General features: G+C 42.9%; 1 protein-coding gene across 3 annotated transcripts in view; it reads left to right on the top strand.

The window, feature by feature from the left end:
• Nucleotides 1-1345: 1345 nt before the first annotated feature.
• Nucleotides 1346-14553, top strand: part of SMCHD1 (structural maintenance of chromosomes flexible hinge domain containing 1) — a 168198-nt gene continuing 154990 nt past the window's right edge. The window contains exons 1-3 of one of the 3 annotated variants that reach the window (XM_062201421.1): nucleotides 1346-1643; nucleotides 11155-11230; nucleotides 12245-12406. In XM_062201421.1, coding sequence (XP_062057405.1) covers nucleotides 1458-1643; nucleotides 11155-11230; nucleotides 12245-12406 — 424 coding nt within the window. In that variant the 5' untranslated portion in view covers nucleotides 1346-1457. The remainder of the gene's footprint in view (nucleotides 1644-11154; nucleotides 11231-12244; nucleotides 12407-14553) is intronic. The other 2 variants (XM_062201419.1, XM_062201420.1) reach the window with 2 other exon arrangements.

Genomic DNA, 14553 nt, shown 5'->3' with positions numbered 1-14553 from the left:
CACTTCCTCATGTTACCTCCCACCATCTACTGCTCCAATTTCTCCTCACTTTCAGCCACACAATTTATGTTCTCCAAACACACCCCCTTCACACTTTTGTTCCAATTGTGTTTTCTACCTGCAATATCTTGTATGTCTAGCCAATTATACACCCCTATCCCCCACCCCCAAGATCCTGGAACACTGAGGACAAGCAAATGTAGGTTTCTAAGACGCTAGTTTAATGAATCTGGCCACTGGAAAATTAACCACAAAAGGTTTGACAAATCCTGTAAAGGAGAAAATACATGAAATATTATCCAAACTTTTGGAGACTTGGAAAATCCCCCAATCTGCTACTTTGGACATCACAGATTGCCATGCTACTCTCAAGTAACCAAATACTTACTAAATGTTTTTAAGAATTGTTGAGGAAATCTAGCCTTCCAACAACAACATTTGTTGTTGGGACACTCCCCTGTAATAATGGCTCTTGCTGAAAGCGTACTCGGTAAAGTATTTCACAAACATCCACTTGAGCCCTAACGAGGCGTAGATGTTACTCTCATTTACAACAGCCAAGGCAGCGGGGCTAGGGGCTGCGGGAGACAATCCCGCCCCAGGACACCCTTTGTGCCCTCCGACTGACAGACTTTGGTCCACTTTTGTTCCTGTGGCTCCCAGAACTGGAGCCCACCCAGAAGTACTAGGTAATGAGGCCGGGGAAAAAGCGCCGCCGGGTCTCTCAGCTTCTGTTTTCTCCGCGCGGGGCCCCACGTGCACGCCTCGGGGCAAGTTGCACCCCGCGAGGCCGGGGCGTCCACACCACCCAGCTGCCCGGGCAGCGCAGCCCCGACTTCCGTCCGGATCACGGCGAGGCGGGAAGGCACCAAGACCCTCTCCGCCAGGAGAAAACAGTCAGCACCTCCGGAGACACCCCCAGATGCTACAGGGGCTGGCTTTCCCGCCTTGGCTCTTACTCGCCCCCAACCCGCGCCTCCCTCCCACCTTCTCCAGGGCGAAAGGGGCGGAGCCGGCGTGAGCGGCGAAGCCCCGCCCCGCCCGCGCGGCCTGCTGGATTCGCCCCGCCCCCTTCCCGCCGCCCCTCTTTCCTCCTGCGCCACAGTCTCGACGGCGGCCCTGGTGGCGGGTCTGTCTGTGGGGCCCGTGTGGGTGGCGGCGGGCGCACGGCACGAGCCCTCAGGAGCGCGCCGCGCGTCCCTTTCTCCCCCGGAGCGGCGGGCTGCGGAAGTGACGTGTTGTTCGGGGCCGCAGCGCGTTTGAATCGGTTCCCGGGTGATCCTCGCGCCTGCCGCGGTCCGGCCGCCGAGTAGGGGCTGCAACGCGCCGGGCCGAGGCCTCCAGCCGCCCCTGGGGCTGCAGCTGAAGGCGCGCCGCGCGGAGCCTGCACCTCAGCCGGTCCTGAGCGGGGCGGCGGCCAACGCCGAGGCCGCCGTCCTTTCTCCTTTTCCCCCAATATGGCAGCGGCGGGCGATGGCGGGTCTGGCGGGCCCTCGCTGGGGACTGGGGAGGACGGCGGAGGCGACGGCCACCGGACGGTGTACTTGTTTGACCGACGCGAGAAGGAGTCCGAGCTCGGAGACCGGGCGCTGCAGATCGCGGAGCACTCGGACTACGCGGGCTTCCGCGCGTCTGTGTGTCAGGTACGGGAAGGAGGGATGCGCGGGTGGAGTTGGGGTGGGAGTGTGCCGAGAAACCCAAGTTGCTCACCGAGGGCAATAAACCTGTCACCCGGCCGCAGCCCTGCGGCCTTGACTTCTCGCTCTCGGGGGCCCCCGCCATGCCTGTGACCCGGCGCCTGGAAGCCGTCGTTCGGCCCTGGCCCCGGCCTCCGAGTGCCGAGCCGGCGTCTCCGCGGGCCTCCGGCCCTTCCTCCCTAACTCTGGCGACGCAGGCTTGGAGCCCTCGGGGCCCGTTGGCCCCTGGAGGGCTAAGCGTGATCGGGGTCGTCCGGTTCGTTTTTCACGGTGTCTTGTGTTCCTTTGGTAACTTTTTAATCTTGTAAGTGAAGAGCAGAGTTTTTCCCCCCCGGTGACTCTGTTGTGGGTGTTGCGAAGGGCAGACATTGTGAAATTCCTGGAGTTTTTACCTCGGGTTCCTAAGAGGGTGCGGGCACCTCTCCCGGGTTGTCAAAGACGGTGTGTGGGGCCCGCGGGGTCCTTGCGCGGAAACGCTGGTCCAGCTCGCGTCGGAGGTGGAGCTGCCCTTCTGGTTTTCTGAGTCCTGGTCCCGCATTACCTCTAAGGGGGGCCGTGGGTAGCAGGGAGCGCCCCGGAACGCGTCTACTCCTTGTCTTGGGGTGCTTTAAAAATGAATGACTATGTAGGAGAACCTGCTTTGAACTGTGAAGTGCCTTATGGATTGGGGGTGTATTGTCTGGAAGGTCTTTGACGAAGCAATATGATCATGCCCCGAATTAACCACGTGAGATAATTTTGAAGCTATAAACAACACTGAAGTTCCAAGGAGAAAGAACTTGGAAAGAGTGTTTCGCCTTCCGTAGGCTGATTTAGAAGGGTTCTGGAGATGTAATTCTGCAGAGTTGCTGAAATAATTGAAGATCCAAGAAGGAAGGTGACTTGGGAGCCAGGATTTTATTTTGCCAACAGCTGCTTCCCTGGTATCTAGAACTGTGCCTGGCACATTGTAATAGCTCAGAACAGAATAGATCAGTGAATGAAGATAAACACCTGTCCATTCTCATTGCATTTGAAAAGTGAATGAATGAACTTGTCTTTTGTGTTGAACGTTTTGTATTTAGGAGCATGCCACAAGAAGCAGACTCTCTGTTTTTTAATTTTTTGTGTGTAATTATCAGCACATTAAATAGGGAACTAGAAAGGAAAAAGTAAGCCTTTTTGTTCATTGTAAAACGTGTTGTGACTACTGTTAGCAGTGGGGTTGTCTTTACAGCCTTAACCCCCCCCCCCCTTTTAAAACACAACAATACATGTTTTATATTGTTTCTTTTTTCTCTTAAGGTTATCTGGAGTATCTGTTGTAGTGCAAATATAAATAATTAAAATTGAATATGGCACTTGACATAACAAAATCCCATTTGGTGATATTTACATTTAGTGTTAAGTAATGCTGTGATAAACATTTTTGAATAACCTAGCTTTTTCTTAAGTCTTTATTATTGTTTTCTTTAGTTAGGATCTTAGAAGTTAAATTCCTGTATCTCAAAGGTCAGGAACCTTTTAAAGCTCCTCAGAACCTATCTTTAAATTGTTTTTTCATAGGTTGTGTTAATTATCCTTCCTCGAGAAATACTAGATTCCTTCTCTCTTCTTCCCTGTAAGATGTTTGGGTAACTAGCTCTGTTGGGTAGATAGGGGAGAGTATTATTAGCCTTGTATTTCAGAAGTATAAACTCAGTGTTGGAGATGGTGGGTAACCTAAGTCAGACCCAGATTTATCCCTTCTCTCAGTGTTTCAAGTTGAAAATCAAGGAAAATATTTCCTTTGACTAATTCTTTTTCCCCTACTTTCCTCTTTTTTCTGTTAGGGCAAACAGTAAATTTGATTAGAAGTGATCTGGAAGAACTACTAAGGAAAAGGAGGACTTGGAAAGCTTTGTTTTTTTAAAGCGTTGTTAGATTATGCCATCAGTCCCATACTTTGTGTCCATTATATACATGAAGAACTGAATTAAACTCCTAAATCTAGTATTATACAGTTAACAAGCATTGAAACTAAGATTAAAATCTAGGTCAGTTTGATTCTAATGTTTGTATTTAAAGAAAAAACGCCCTCATACTGCTTACTGGTCTTTACTTTTCTCCATAGGAGAAGAGGCAAAATATTACACTAACTTATTTTGTTAAAATATCAATTAAACCAGTGAGCTTAGTGCCAGAGGGGAGCATTCACAAGAGGGAGGAAGAGAAAAAGGTAGAGCTTGAGTTTGGCACAGAGAGTTAAACTGCCTCTTGGGACATTTGCATCCTATATTGGCGTGCCTGGGTTTGGGTCCCAGCTGTACTAGCTTCCTGCTAATGCAGACCCTGGGAAACAGGTGATGAGTAGCTCCCACCCTTGTGGGAGACCCAGATTGAATCCTGGGCTCCTGATTGGTCTATCGCTGTCATTAGGGGAGTGAACCAGCAGAGCATGAACTCTCCCTATACCTTCCAAATAAAAAGAACAGACTAAAGCTGATTTGAAATTTTAATACAAAAGTATGGTAATACAGTACAGTTTTTTGTTTGTTTGTTTGTTTTTAATTTGAAAGGCAGAGTTACAGATAGGAGGACAGAGTGAAAGAGATCTTCCATCCACTGATTCACTATCCAGATGGCCACAACAAGGCTGGGCCAGCCGCAGCTAGGAGCCTGAAGCTTCTTCTGGGTCACCCAAGTGGGTGCAGGGGCCCAAGGGACCTGAGTCATTTTCCACTGCTTTCCTAGGCACATTAGCAGGGAGCTGGATCAGAAATGGAGCAGCCGAGACTCGAACCTGCACTATATGGGATGCCAGCAATGTTGGCAGAGACTTAACCTGCTATGCCACAACACCGGCCCTATACAGTACAGTATTGATGTAAACATATGATTTATTTATTTGAAAGTTAGAACGAGAGGCAGAGAGATTTTCTTTCTGCTGGTTCACTCCCCAGATGACTGCAATAGCCAGGAGGTAGGGGCTTCATCCAGGTCTCCCACGTGGTTGCTGGGGTCCAAGCTTTTGGGCCATTTTTCAAAGCTTTTCCCAGGTACATTACCAGGGAGCTGAATGGGAAGTGGAGCAGCTGGGACTCAAACTGGCACTCATGGGATGCTGGTGCTGCAGATGGTGACTTTACTATGGTGCTACACCATAGTGCTGGCCCCAAAATCTTCTCTCTTAATAACTTTCAAGAATACAGGGGCTGGCATTATGGCACAATGCGTTAAGCTGCTGTTGGGATGCCTGCATCCATAGCAGCATGTCAGTTTGAGTTCTGGTTCCTCTGCTTCGGATCCAGCTTCCTGATAATACACCTAGGAGAGCAGTGGGAGATGGCCCAAGAACGGGTCCCTGCTATCCATATGGGAGACCCAGATGGAGTTCCTGGCCCCTGGCCATTGCAGGCATTTGGGAAGTAAATTCTCTCTGCCTTTCAAATAAATAAATAATTTGAAAAAAATACAATACGTTGTTCTTAGCTGTGTATTCACTGTGTTGAACAATAGATCTCTTGAACTTATTCCTCCTGTCTAACTAAAATTTTGTATCCTTTGACCAACATATCTCCAACTCCTGTCCCCCACAGCTCTAGCCCTGGAACCACTATTCTATTCATTAAAAAACAAAAGCTTTTTAAAAATTTGTGAGGCAGAGAGAATTCCTGTTTACTGGTTTATTCCTTAAATGTCTGCATTGGGAAGGGTGGGCCAGGCCCAAGCCAGGAACTGGGAACTCAGTCCAGGTCTTACACAGGAGTGGCTTACTCCTATGCATGTGAAGGTCTGCATTGGTGGGAAGCAGTGGTCAGGAGCCAGATCCAGGAATCAAACCCGTAATGGTGTGGGATCTTAATCACTAGGATAAATGCCACTCCCTATGGATTTTAATGTAGATTAAAAATTGAAAGACAATGAGTTCTGCTCTAGTGCAGGAAAATACAGGTAGCCCCAATTTAGCATGGTTTGATTGAAGAATTTTCAGCTTACACTGGTGTGAAACTGTTATGTATTCAGTAGAAAATACATACTTTGGATTTGAAGTTTCATCTTTTCCCTGGCTAGTGATATACTGTACTATACTATTCCATTCTTTGCTTTCGGTACAGTATTCAGTAAGTTATATAAGATATTCAATGTTTTAATATAAACAGGCTCTGTGTTAGATGATTTTCCCCTTCTGTAGGCTACTATAAGTGTTCTGAACATGTTTAACATAGGTCATATTAAGCTATGATTTTTGGTAGGTTGTATACATAAAATGGCTTTTAGACTTAGAATATTTTTAACTTTTATTGGGATGTAACCTCATTGTAATAGAGGAGCAGCTGTATTTTCATTGTTGGATAAAGACAGATTCGGAATGACAACACATTATTTGTGTTTGTAGAAGGGAATGAGATGCTAGTATTTCTATCCTTAGATAAAGGTACATGAACAGTTTGAGTGGGAGAACGCTTCCATGTAATTAACAACAGGCTAGATGAAATACCAATGCAATTTTCCTGGAAGAGTTTTCAAGGTAATTAAAAATAATAGATTTATGGATAAATTGGGTAGAATGATTAGATATGAATACTTTGCACATACACGAATCTTTTTTTAAAAAAGATTTACTTATTTATTTTTTTGAAAGGCAGAATTAGAGAGAACCATAGGGAGATCTTCCATCTGGTTCATTCCCCAAATGGCCACAATGGCCATAGCTGGCCAGGAGCTTCTTCTGGATCCTCCCACGTGGGTGGCAGGGGCATAAGCACTTAGGCCATCCTCTGCTGCCTTCCCAGGCATATTTGCAGGGAACTGGATTGGAAGTGGAACAGCTGGGACTCAAACCGGTGCCCATATGGAATGCCAGTGCTGCAGTTACCTGCTATACCAAATTGCCGGCCCTGATATACATGAATGTTAAATCATTTGTACATGACTTGCAAGAGCTATAAAAGCATATTTTGTTCTTTAAGATGCATAAGCACTTGATCTAATAGTTGCAATAATATGGAAATAGAAAAGCAGTAATGATCTAAAAAATGATAGTCACAATTACATGAAAATCTAATAAAAATCTATAAGGCAAGTTTCCATCTAATATTGTCTTATTCCTGGTTTATGTCCATGTCTTTATTTCTGTAAAATGGAATAGCAGAAGGTATGAATATCTTTAGGTTTACTAAAGAATGCAGAATTTTTTTTCCATATGATTGTACTAATTTTTGGTCCTATCAGCAGTGTGTGAGTTTCTGTTTCCTTACATGGTAGGATCAGAACTTTTAAAATTTTTACTTACCTGATAGGAATGATAACGAGTTATTTTAATTTCTCTAGTACATAGTGAGATTGAGCATCTTTCATATTTTCTAGTCCTTTCCTTTATGGCTTATACTATTTGTGTCTTCTCAGAATTCTTTTTCTGTGCTTTCAAAATTCACGGTGTTTTTCCTGTATTTATGTTTACAGTTTCGTTTTAATAAGTAAATGCTTTAATTCTTGAATTTAATGTGTGTTAACATAAGAATTCTATCAATTTCCATGTGATTAGCTAGTTTCAAGATCATTCATTGATTTTTTTTTTAATTTATTTTATGTATTTGAAAGACAGAGTTATAGAGAGATGGGGAGAGAGAGAAAGAGATCTTCCATCTGTTGGTTCATTTCTCAAGTGGCCCCAGTATTCAGGGCTGGGCTAGGTTGATTGCAGAAGCTAGGAACTCCATCTGGGGTCCCTCACGGTGGTGGCAGGACCCAAGCTTCCACTGCTTTCCCAGGTGCATTAATAGGGAGCTAGATTGGAAGCAGAGCAGCTGGGACATCAGCCAGGACTTTACCACAATCCTGGCCCCTAAAAATGTTTTTTTATAGTTTGTTATTTACGTCAGTTCAGTAAGATCTTCACAATGAACTTGTTTTGTTATGTTTTATAAGTCTGTTAAGTTTTGAAGTATTTGGGGGGCCTGTGTTGTGGCACAGTGAGTTAAGCACTCTTCCTCTCCCTCTTTGTGTCACTCTGCCTCTTAAATATATAAGTAAATTGGTGAAAATAAACAAAAACATTTAAAGCATTTTGTAACTCCTCCCCCTCTCAGTCCCTTTTTTATTTTCCTACAGTTGACCAGTTGACCTGTTGAGAAATAAGGTTTTTCTCTTTCCTTTTTTTTTTTCTTTTAAGATTTATTTATTTATTTGAAAGGCAGAGTTACATGGAGAGAGGAGAAGCAGAGAGAGAGAGGTCTTCCATCTGCTGGTTCACTCCCTAGTTGGCTGCAGTGGCTGGAGCTTCGCCGATCTGAAGCCAGGAGCTTCTTCAGTTCTCCCACACGGGTGCAGGGACCCAAGTGTCTAGGCCATCTTCTACTGCTTTCCCAGGCCATGACAGAGAGCTGGTTTGGAAATGGAGCAGCCGGGTCTTGAACTGGCGCCCATATGAGATGCTGGCGCTTCAGGCTAGGGTGTTAACCCGCTGCGCCACAGCGCCGGCCCCTGAGAAATTAGGTTTTTCTTTAGTATTCCACATTCCAGGTTTTCTGTGCTCCTTTATGGTATATAATTTTTAGGTCCAAATATGTTCTGTAAACATTTAGGTTGGGCTTCTTTGGGGTTAAAAGGCAAAGAATGCTGCTTAAGTGGTGCTGGTACTTCTTATCACACCACATTAGGAGGCACATAATGCATGAATGCTTCATCTACCCACATGTGATAATGCTAACATTGAACTTGTTGGGGTTGAGATGATTTCAGCTGAATTCCCTCCATTATAAATTTTTTTAAGATTTTTTTTTTTTTTTTATTTGAAAGAGTTACAGGAGCTTCTTCCAGGTCTTCCACATGGGTGCAGGGGCCCCAGAACTTGGGCCATCCTCTACTGCTTTCCCAGGCCATAGCAGAGAGCTGGATCAGAAGTGGAGCAGCTGGGACTCAAACCGGCGCCCACAACGGATGCTTGCTCTGCAGGCGGTGGCTTCACTCACTACGCCACAGTGCTGGCCCCCATCATAAAGTTTTGATGTGATAGCTCATCCATTGGTGGTGATGTTCTAATTGCCATTCCCCCTCTATTTATTAGCTGGAATTCTTTAAAGAACAGTTTGGCCTCATTAATCAGAACTATTTGATCACCCTAAAATACAAGTGGTACAAGAAAGGCAGGATACATGATTATTCTTTCCATTTTATTTGTGTGCGTTCAGAGTTGAGAGTTGTTGATGCTCACTATTTTCTTCCTTTTTTTTTTTTTAAGATTTATTTATTTATTTGAAAGAGTTACACAGAGAGAGAGGCAGAGGGAGAGGGAGAAAGAGAGGAGAGAGAGAGAGTTCTTCCATCCACTGGTTCACTCCCCAGTTGGCTGCAATGGCCAGAGCTGCGCCCATCTGAAGACAAGAAGCAGAAGCTTCCTCCGGGTCTCCCACGCGGGTGCAGGAGCCCAAGAACTTGGGCCATCCTCTACTGCTTCCTAGGTCATGGCGGAGAGCTGGGTAGGAAGTGAAGCAGCTGGGACTTGAACCAGCGCCCATATGGGATGCTGGCACTGCCGGCGGCGGCTTAACCTGCTATACCACAAGGCCGGTCCCAAAGAAGTTACAGGTTTTTTTTTACTCAAGTTCTTTCTTAATTTATTTTCTAATTAAAAATTTTAAATAGACATCTTTTGTTTGTGTGTTCTTCTTTTTTTTCCCAGTTAAAAACTTCATACACTTGGGTCCGGAACCGTGGCTCACTTGGTTGATCCTCTGCCTGCGGCGCCAGCATCCCATATGGGTGCTGGGTTCTAGTTCTGGTTGCTCCTCTTCCAGTCCAGCTCTCTGCTGTGGCCCAGGAGGGCAGTGGAGGATGGCCCAAGTGCTTGGGTTCCTGCACCCGCATGGGAGACCAGGAAGAAGCGCCTGGCTCCTGGCTTCAGATCGGCGTAGCTCCGGCCATTACGGCCATTTGGGGAGTGAACCAAAGGAAGGAAGACCTTTCTCTCTGTCTCTCTCACTGTCCAACTCTATTTGTCAAAAACAAAACAAAACAAAACTTCATACACTTCATAATTACAACCTTAGGAATATGGTGATTCTTCCCACTGTGCCCATCCTCTCACCCATATTCCTAACCCCCCTTCTTCCTCCCTCTCTTATTCTCACTGTTATTTTATTTATTTATTTATTTATTTTTTTGCTAAGATCTATTTTCAATTGACTTTTTCTTAAAAAAGATTTTATTTATTTATTTGAGAGGTAGAGTTACAGATGGTGAGAGGGAGAGACAGAGAAAAAGGTCTTCTGTCCACCGGTTCACTCCCCAAATGGCCATAATGGCCGGAGCTGTGCCGATCCAAAGCTAGGAGCCAATGCTTCTTCCTGATCTCCCATGTTGGTGCAGGGGCCCAAGGACTTGGGCCATCCTCCACTGCTCTCCCAGGCCATAGCAGAGAGCTGGATTGGAGGAGGAGCAGCCGGGATTAGAGCTGGTGCCCATATGGGATGTCGGCACCAGGCAGAGGATTAACCTACTGTGCCACGGCACTGGCCCTTCAGTTGACTTTATACACATATGATAAACTCTGTGTTAAGTAAAGAGTTCAACAAATAGTATGAAAAAAAAGAGACTTTCTCAACAGTCATGACAAAGGGCTGTTCAAGTCATTGCTTCTCTGTAGAAGTGTCAATTTCACTTCTACAGATTGCCTTTTAGGTGCTCTATTAGCTATCACAAGTCAGGGAGAACATATGGTATTTGTCCCTTTGGGACTGGCTTATTTCACTAAGTATGATGATTTCTAGATTCATCCATTTTGTTGCAAATGACCGAATTTCTTTTTTCCCCCACTGTATAGTATTCCATGGTGTACATATCCCATAACTTCTTTATCCAGTCTTGTTTATGGGCATTTGGGTTGATTCCATGTCTTAGCTATTGTGAATTGAGCTGCAGTAAACATGAGTGTGCAGATAACTCTTTCATATGCTGATTTCACTTCCCTTGGGTAAATTCCCAGGAATAGGATGGCTGGGTCATATAGAAGGTCTATATTAAGATTTCTGAGGTATCTCCATACTGTCTTGAAAGAGGTCACCTTTGATTTAGATATTGTAGGTCTCCTGCATAGCATGGCTATTCATATCTTAGTGTTATAAAACATTAACCTGTGTTTTCTTCTGTTTTCTTTTTACATAACTAAATATCAAAGCTATATGTAAAACATGTTAATACTTTGCTGTTGATGAAATAATTGTATATTCATCTTGTCAGGAAATAACATGTCTTGTCTGGGTGTGTACTGCTCTGTTAAAACTCTTTCAGAATATCCAGCCTAATCATTAGTGGCATATAGTAGCTGATAAAACAACTTTGGTAAACAAATAGTTAATTTAAATGGATATATCCTATATTAATATATAAAGGCAAACTGTAAAGATAATGTGTTATCAGCATTTCCACATTCTCTTAATCTTGCATAATACATTTATTTCCTTTCTGTAATGAGTTTTATTTCTTTTATTTTGGATAGACACTTGGCATTTCACCTGAAGAGAAATTTGTTATTACAACAACAAGTAGGAAAGAAATTACCTGTGATAATTTTGGTAAGTAAATAATGATATTAAGTTCATACTTTTATACTCAACATGTTTTATTTATTTTAAGATTTATTTATTTATTTATTTGAAAGTCTTTTTAAAATGTATTTAAGAATTGTTTATTTGAAAGTCAAGAGTTACAGAGAGAGGAAGAGAGATTTTCCATCCACGGGTTCACTTCCCAGATGGCTATAATGGCCAAGATTGGACCAGGCTGAAGCTAGGAGCTTCATCTTGGTCTCTCACATGGGTGGCAGGGGACCAAGCACTTGGACAGCCTCTTTTGCTTTTCCCAGGCCATTAGCAGGGAAGTGGATTGGAAATGGAACAGCTGAGACAAAGCAGTGCCTATATGGGATGCCAAGGTCACAGATAGCAGCTTTACACTAAGCCACAATGCCAGCCCCATATATTTAACATGTTTTAGTATGCGCTAGGGCAGCTACTATTTTATTACACAGATAAGTTTCTAAAAATGATTTTTAATTGCATTTTTGGGGGTGAAGGAAGAAACTATGTTTACAGTTTGCTCAGAATTCAGTTTTCAGGCATGATTATAAGAAGTAGTTGATGTTAGCTGCAGAAGATGAGACCTTGCATAACATCTAGCACAGGTCTTCTGTTTGTGCCCTTAAGAAACTAATTTTCCTAACCAACTTGGATTTCTCCCATTATCTTCTATTACCCAATTAGTTTCCAAGGCCTGCCAGTGTTTCATGCCCAATTTCTTTTAAATTTTAACAATTCTCCATTCATGTTAATACCATACTGACACAGATCCTCTGATTTCCTATAATAGTTTAACTTACTAAGAGTTGACTTTCAGATGAGTGGAAATGTTTATGCCTACTCCATTGATAAGGTTAACAAAATATGACTGAATTTATAAATGAGCTGTTTGAGGGGTTGCCAGTACCATTGTTAAAGATATTTTATAAATCCAACTTGCATATTCAGAATTAAAAGTTCATTGAGTTTCTGATGCTTACCTACCACTTAAGATTTTACTCTTGATTACAGATGAAACTGTTAAAGATGGAGTCACTCTGTATTTGCTACATTCAGTTAATCAGTTACTACTAACTGCTACAAAGGAAAGAATTGACTTCCTACCTCACTATGATACACTGGTTAAAAGTGGCATGTATGAATATTATGCAAGTGAAGGGCAGAATCCTTTGCGTAAGTATTCCATTGATGCTAAATTTAATAAACCATTATTTTCTATTACTCTTATCTCCTGGTCACATGTCCCATTTTGACTTTTTATAAGTCTTCTCATTCTACTTTATTAAGAAAACTGTGACTACTCATTTTGCATTTCCTTTCTCAACTTTTTTATTACACTGTATTTCTTTTTCTACTTATCATCAGAGTAAAGTTGCTTTTCCTTAAAGCTGACTTCCTGATAGAGTTCATTCCTTTCAAACTTATGAGGGATCTAAAATCTGCTATCTTTCCATCTCCTGTATACTGTCCTCTCCTGATTTGTTATTCCAGGCCTCTTATTGACCTCTCCCAATATTTTTTTACCTTGCACATTTATATAACTGAATTGGTGCAAGTAAGTGGTTTGTATTCTTGTCTCTATATTTCCTTCTACTTTGACTGTTTGCCACTTTCTATCCGCTTGCTAATGATCTTTACAAGTCAATTGATTTACAAGATTCTCCATATCAGTTTTTATTTTCATTTTTTAAGATTTATTTTATTTATTTGAAAGAGTTACAGAGAGGTAGAGACAGAAAGAGAGGTCTTCCATCATTGGTTTACTCCCCAGATGACTGCAACAGCTGGAGCTGAGCTGCTCTGAAGCCAGGAGCCAGGAGCTTCCTCCAGGTCTCCCATATTGGTACAGGGGCCCAAGAACTCGGGCTATCCCCCACTGCTTTCCAGGAACATCAGCAGGCAGGTGGATTGGAAATAGAGCAGCCGGGACTCAAACCGGGGCCCATATGTGATGTTAGTGCTGTAAGCTGGGGCTTTAACCAACTGTACCACAGCGCAGCCCCTTCATGTCAGTTTTTAATACTACTTAGTTCATTATAAATTTTCTTACTAGAAGTATTTTTTGTTATTTGTGCATTATTGTTTGTAGGGAATTGGAAAATATGGGTAAGCAGAAAAAAAAAGCAGCATTCATCCATATCTCTATCACCCAGATACCATGACTAGTACTACTTTGGTGTTTATCATTTCAGACAATTTCATTATTTTATTTTTTTTAAGTGATTGTATATGGTGCATACTTTTTTAACCTACTTTTTTGTTTAAAAATAAAATGAAATCTTAAATATCTGTCAGAACACAGATTTATATATCTTAGTGATATATAGATAATGTGAACTGTTTATTATTAGACATTAAAATTGCTCCTTGTTTATATTACTGTAGATGACTGAATGCTCTTAAAGCTTTGTGCACATTCTTACTTTATTACTACTATCAGCTGTAGTGTGAAACATTGTACCAAGTACTTACTGAGCATTATCTCATTTAATCCCTAGCCTATATAGAAGATAATGTTAGAGAATGACACAGGTAATGAGCCTATTTTGTAAAAGAAAGTGAGGCTAAGAGATTTTAGGTGACTAGTTTAGGTAGGGCCATACTACTAACAAGTTAGTGGAGCCAGTGTCTGTCTCTTCTATTTCTCTCTCTGACCAGATATTTGCCCAGGCACCTATTCTTTGAGGGTTATCAGTGACTAAATCCAATTATCTGTTTTTCAGTTTTCATTTCACTTGAAGCTTTATTTGACATGCCTTTATCACTTTTCCAGTGTTGATATATTTTCTTCACTTGGTTTTGAGAGGCCACCTTCTCTCTTTTTTTAAATATATATATATATATATGTATATATATATATATTTGAAGATTTATTTTTATTTATTTGAGAGAGTTACAGAGAGAGGTAGAGATAGAGAGAGGTCTTCCATGCACTGGTTCACTCCCCAGATGGCTGCAACGGCAGGAGCTGTGCCGATCCGAAGCCAGGAGCCAGGAGCTTCCTCCGGGTCTCCCACATGGGTGCAGGGGCCCAAGGACTTAGGCCATCCTCTACTGCTATCCCAGGCCATAGCAGAGAGCTGGATCAGAAGAGGGGCAGCCGGGACTAGAACTGGTGCCCATATGGGATGTTGGCACTTCAGGTGGCGGCTTTACCTGCTACGCCACAGTGCTGGCCCCAGTATTCTCTTGATTTTATTCTTGTGTCACTGCTCTCTCTTTTCTTCCCCCATCTTCTTAAGGTTGAAGTAGCTCACTTGGGATTTAGTTCCTGGTTCTTTATCTTCTCTCTTCCCTACTTGGTGATTACATCCGGTCTC

Source organism: Lepus europaeus, chromosome 9 (genome assembly GCF_033115175.1).
Source record: "Lepus europaeus isolate LE1 chromosome 9, mLepTim1.pri, whole genome shotgun sequence".
In the NCBI taxonomy this organism is placed as follows: Eukaryota; Metazoa; Chordata; class Mammalia; order Lagomorpha; family Leporidae; genus Lepus; species Lepus europaeus.
The sequence above is the reverse complement of the archived record's forward strand: the minus strand, read 5'-3'. Positions and strand labels throughout refer to the sequence as shown.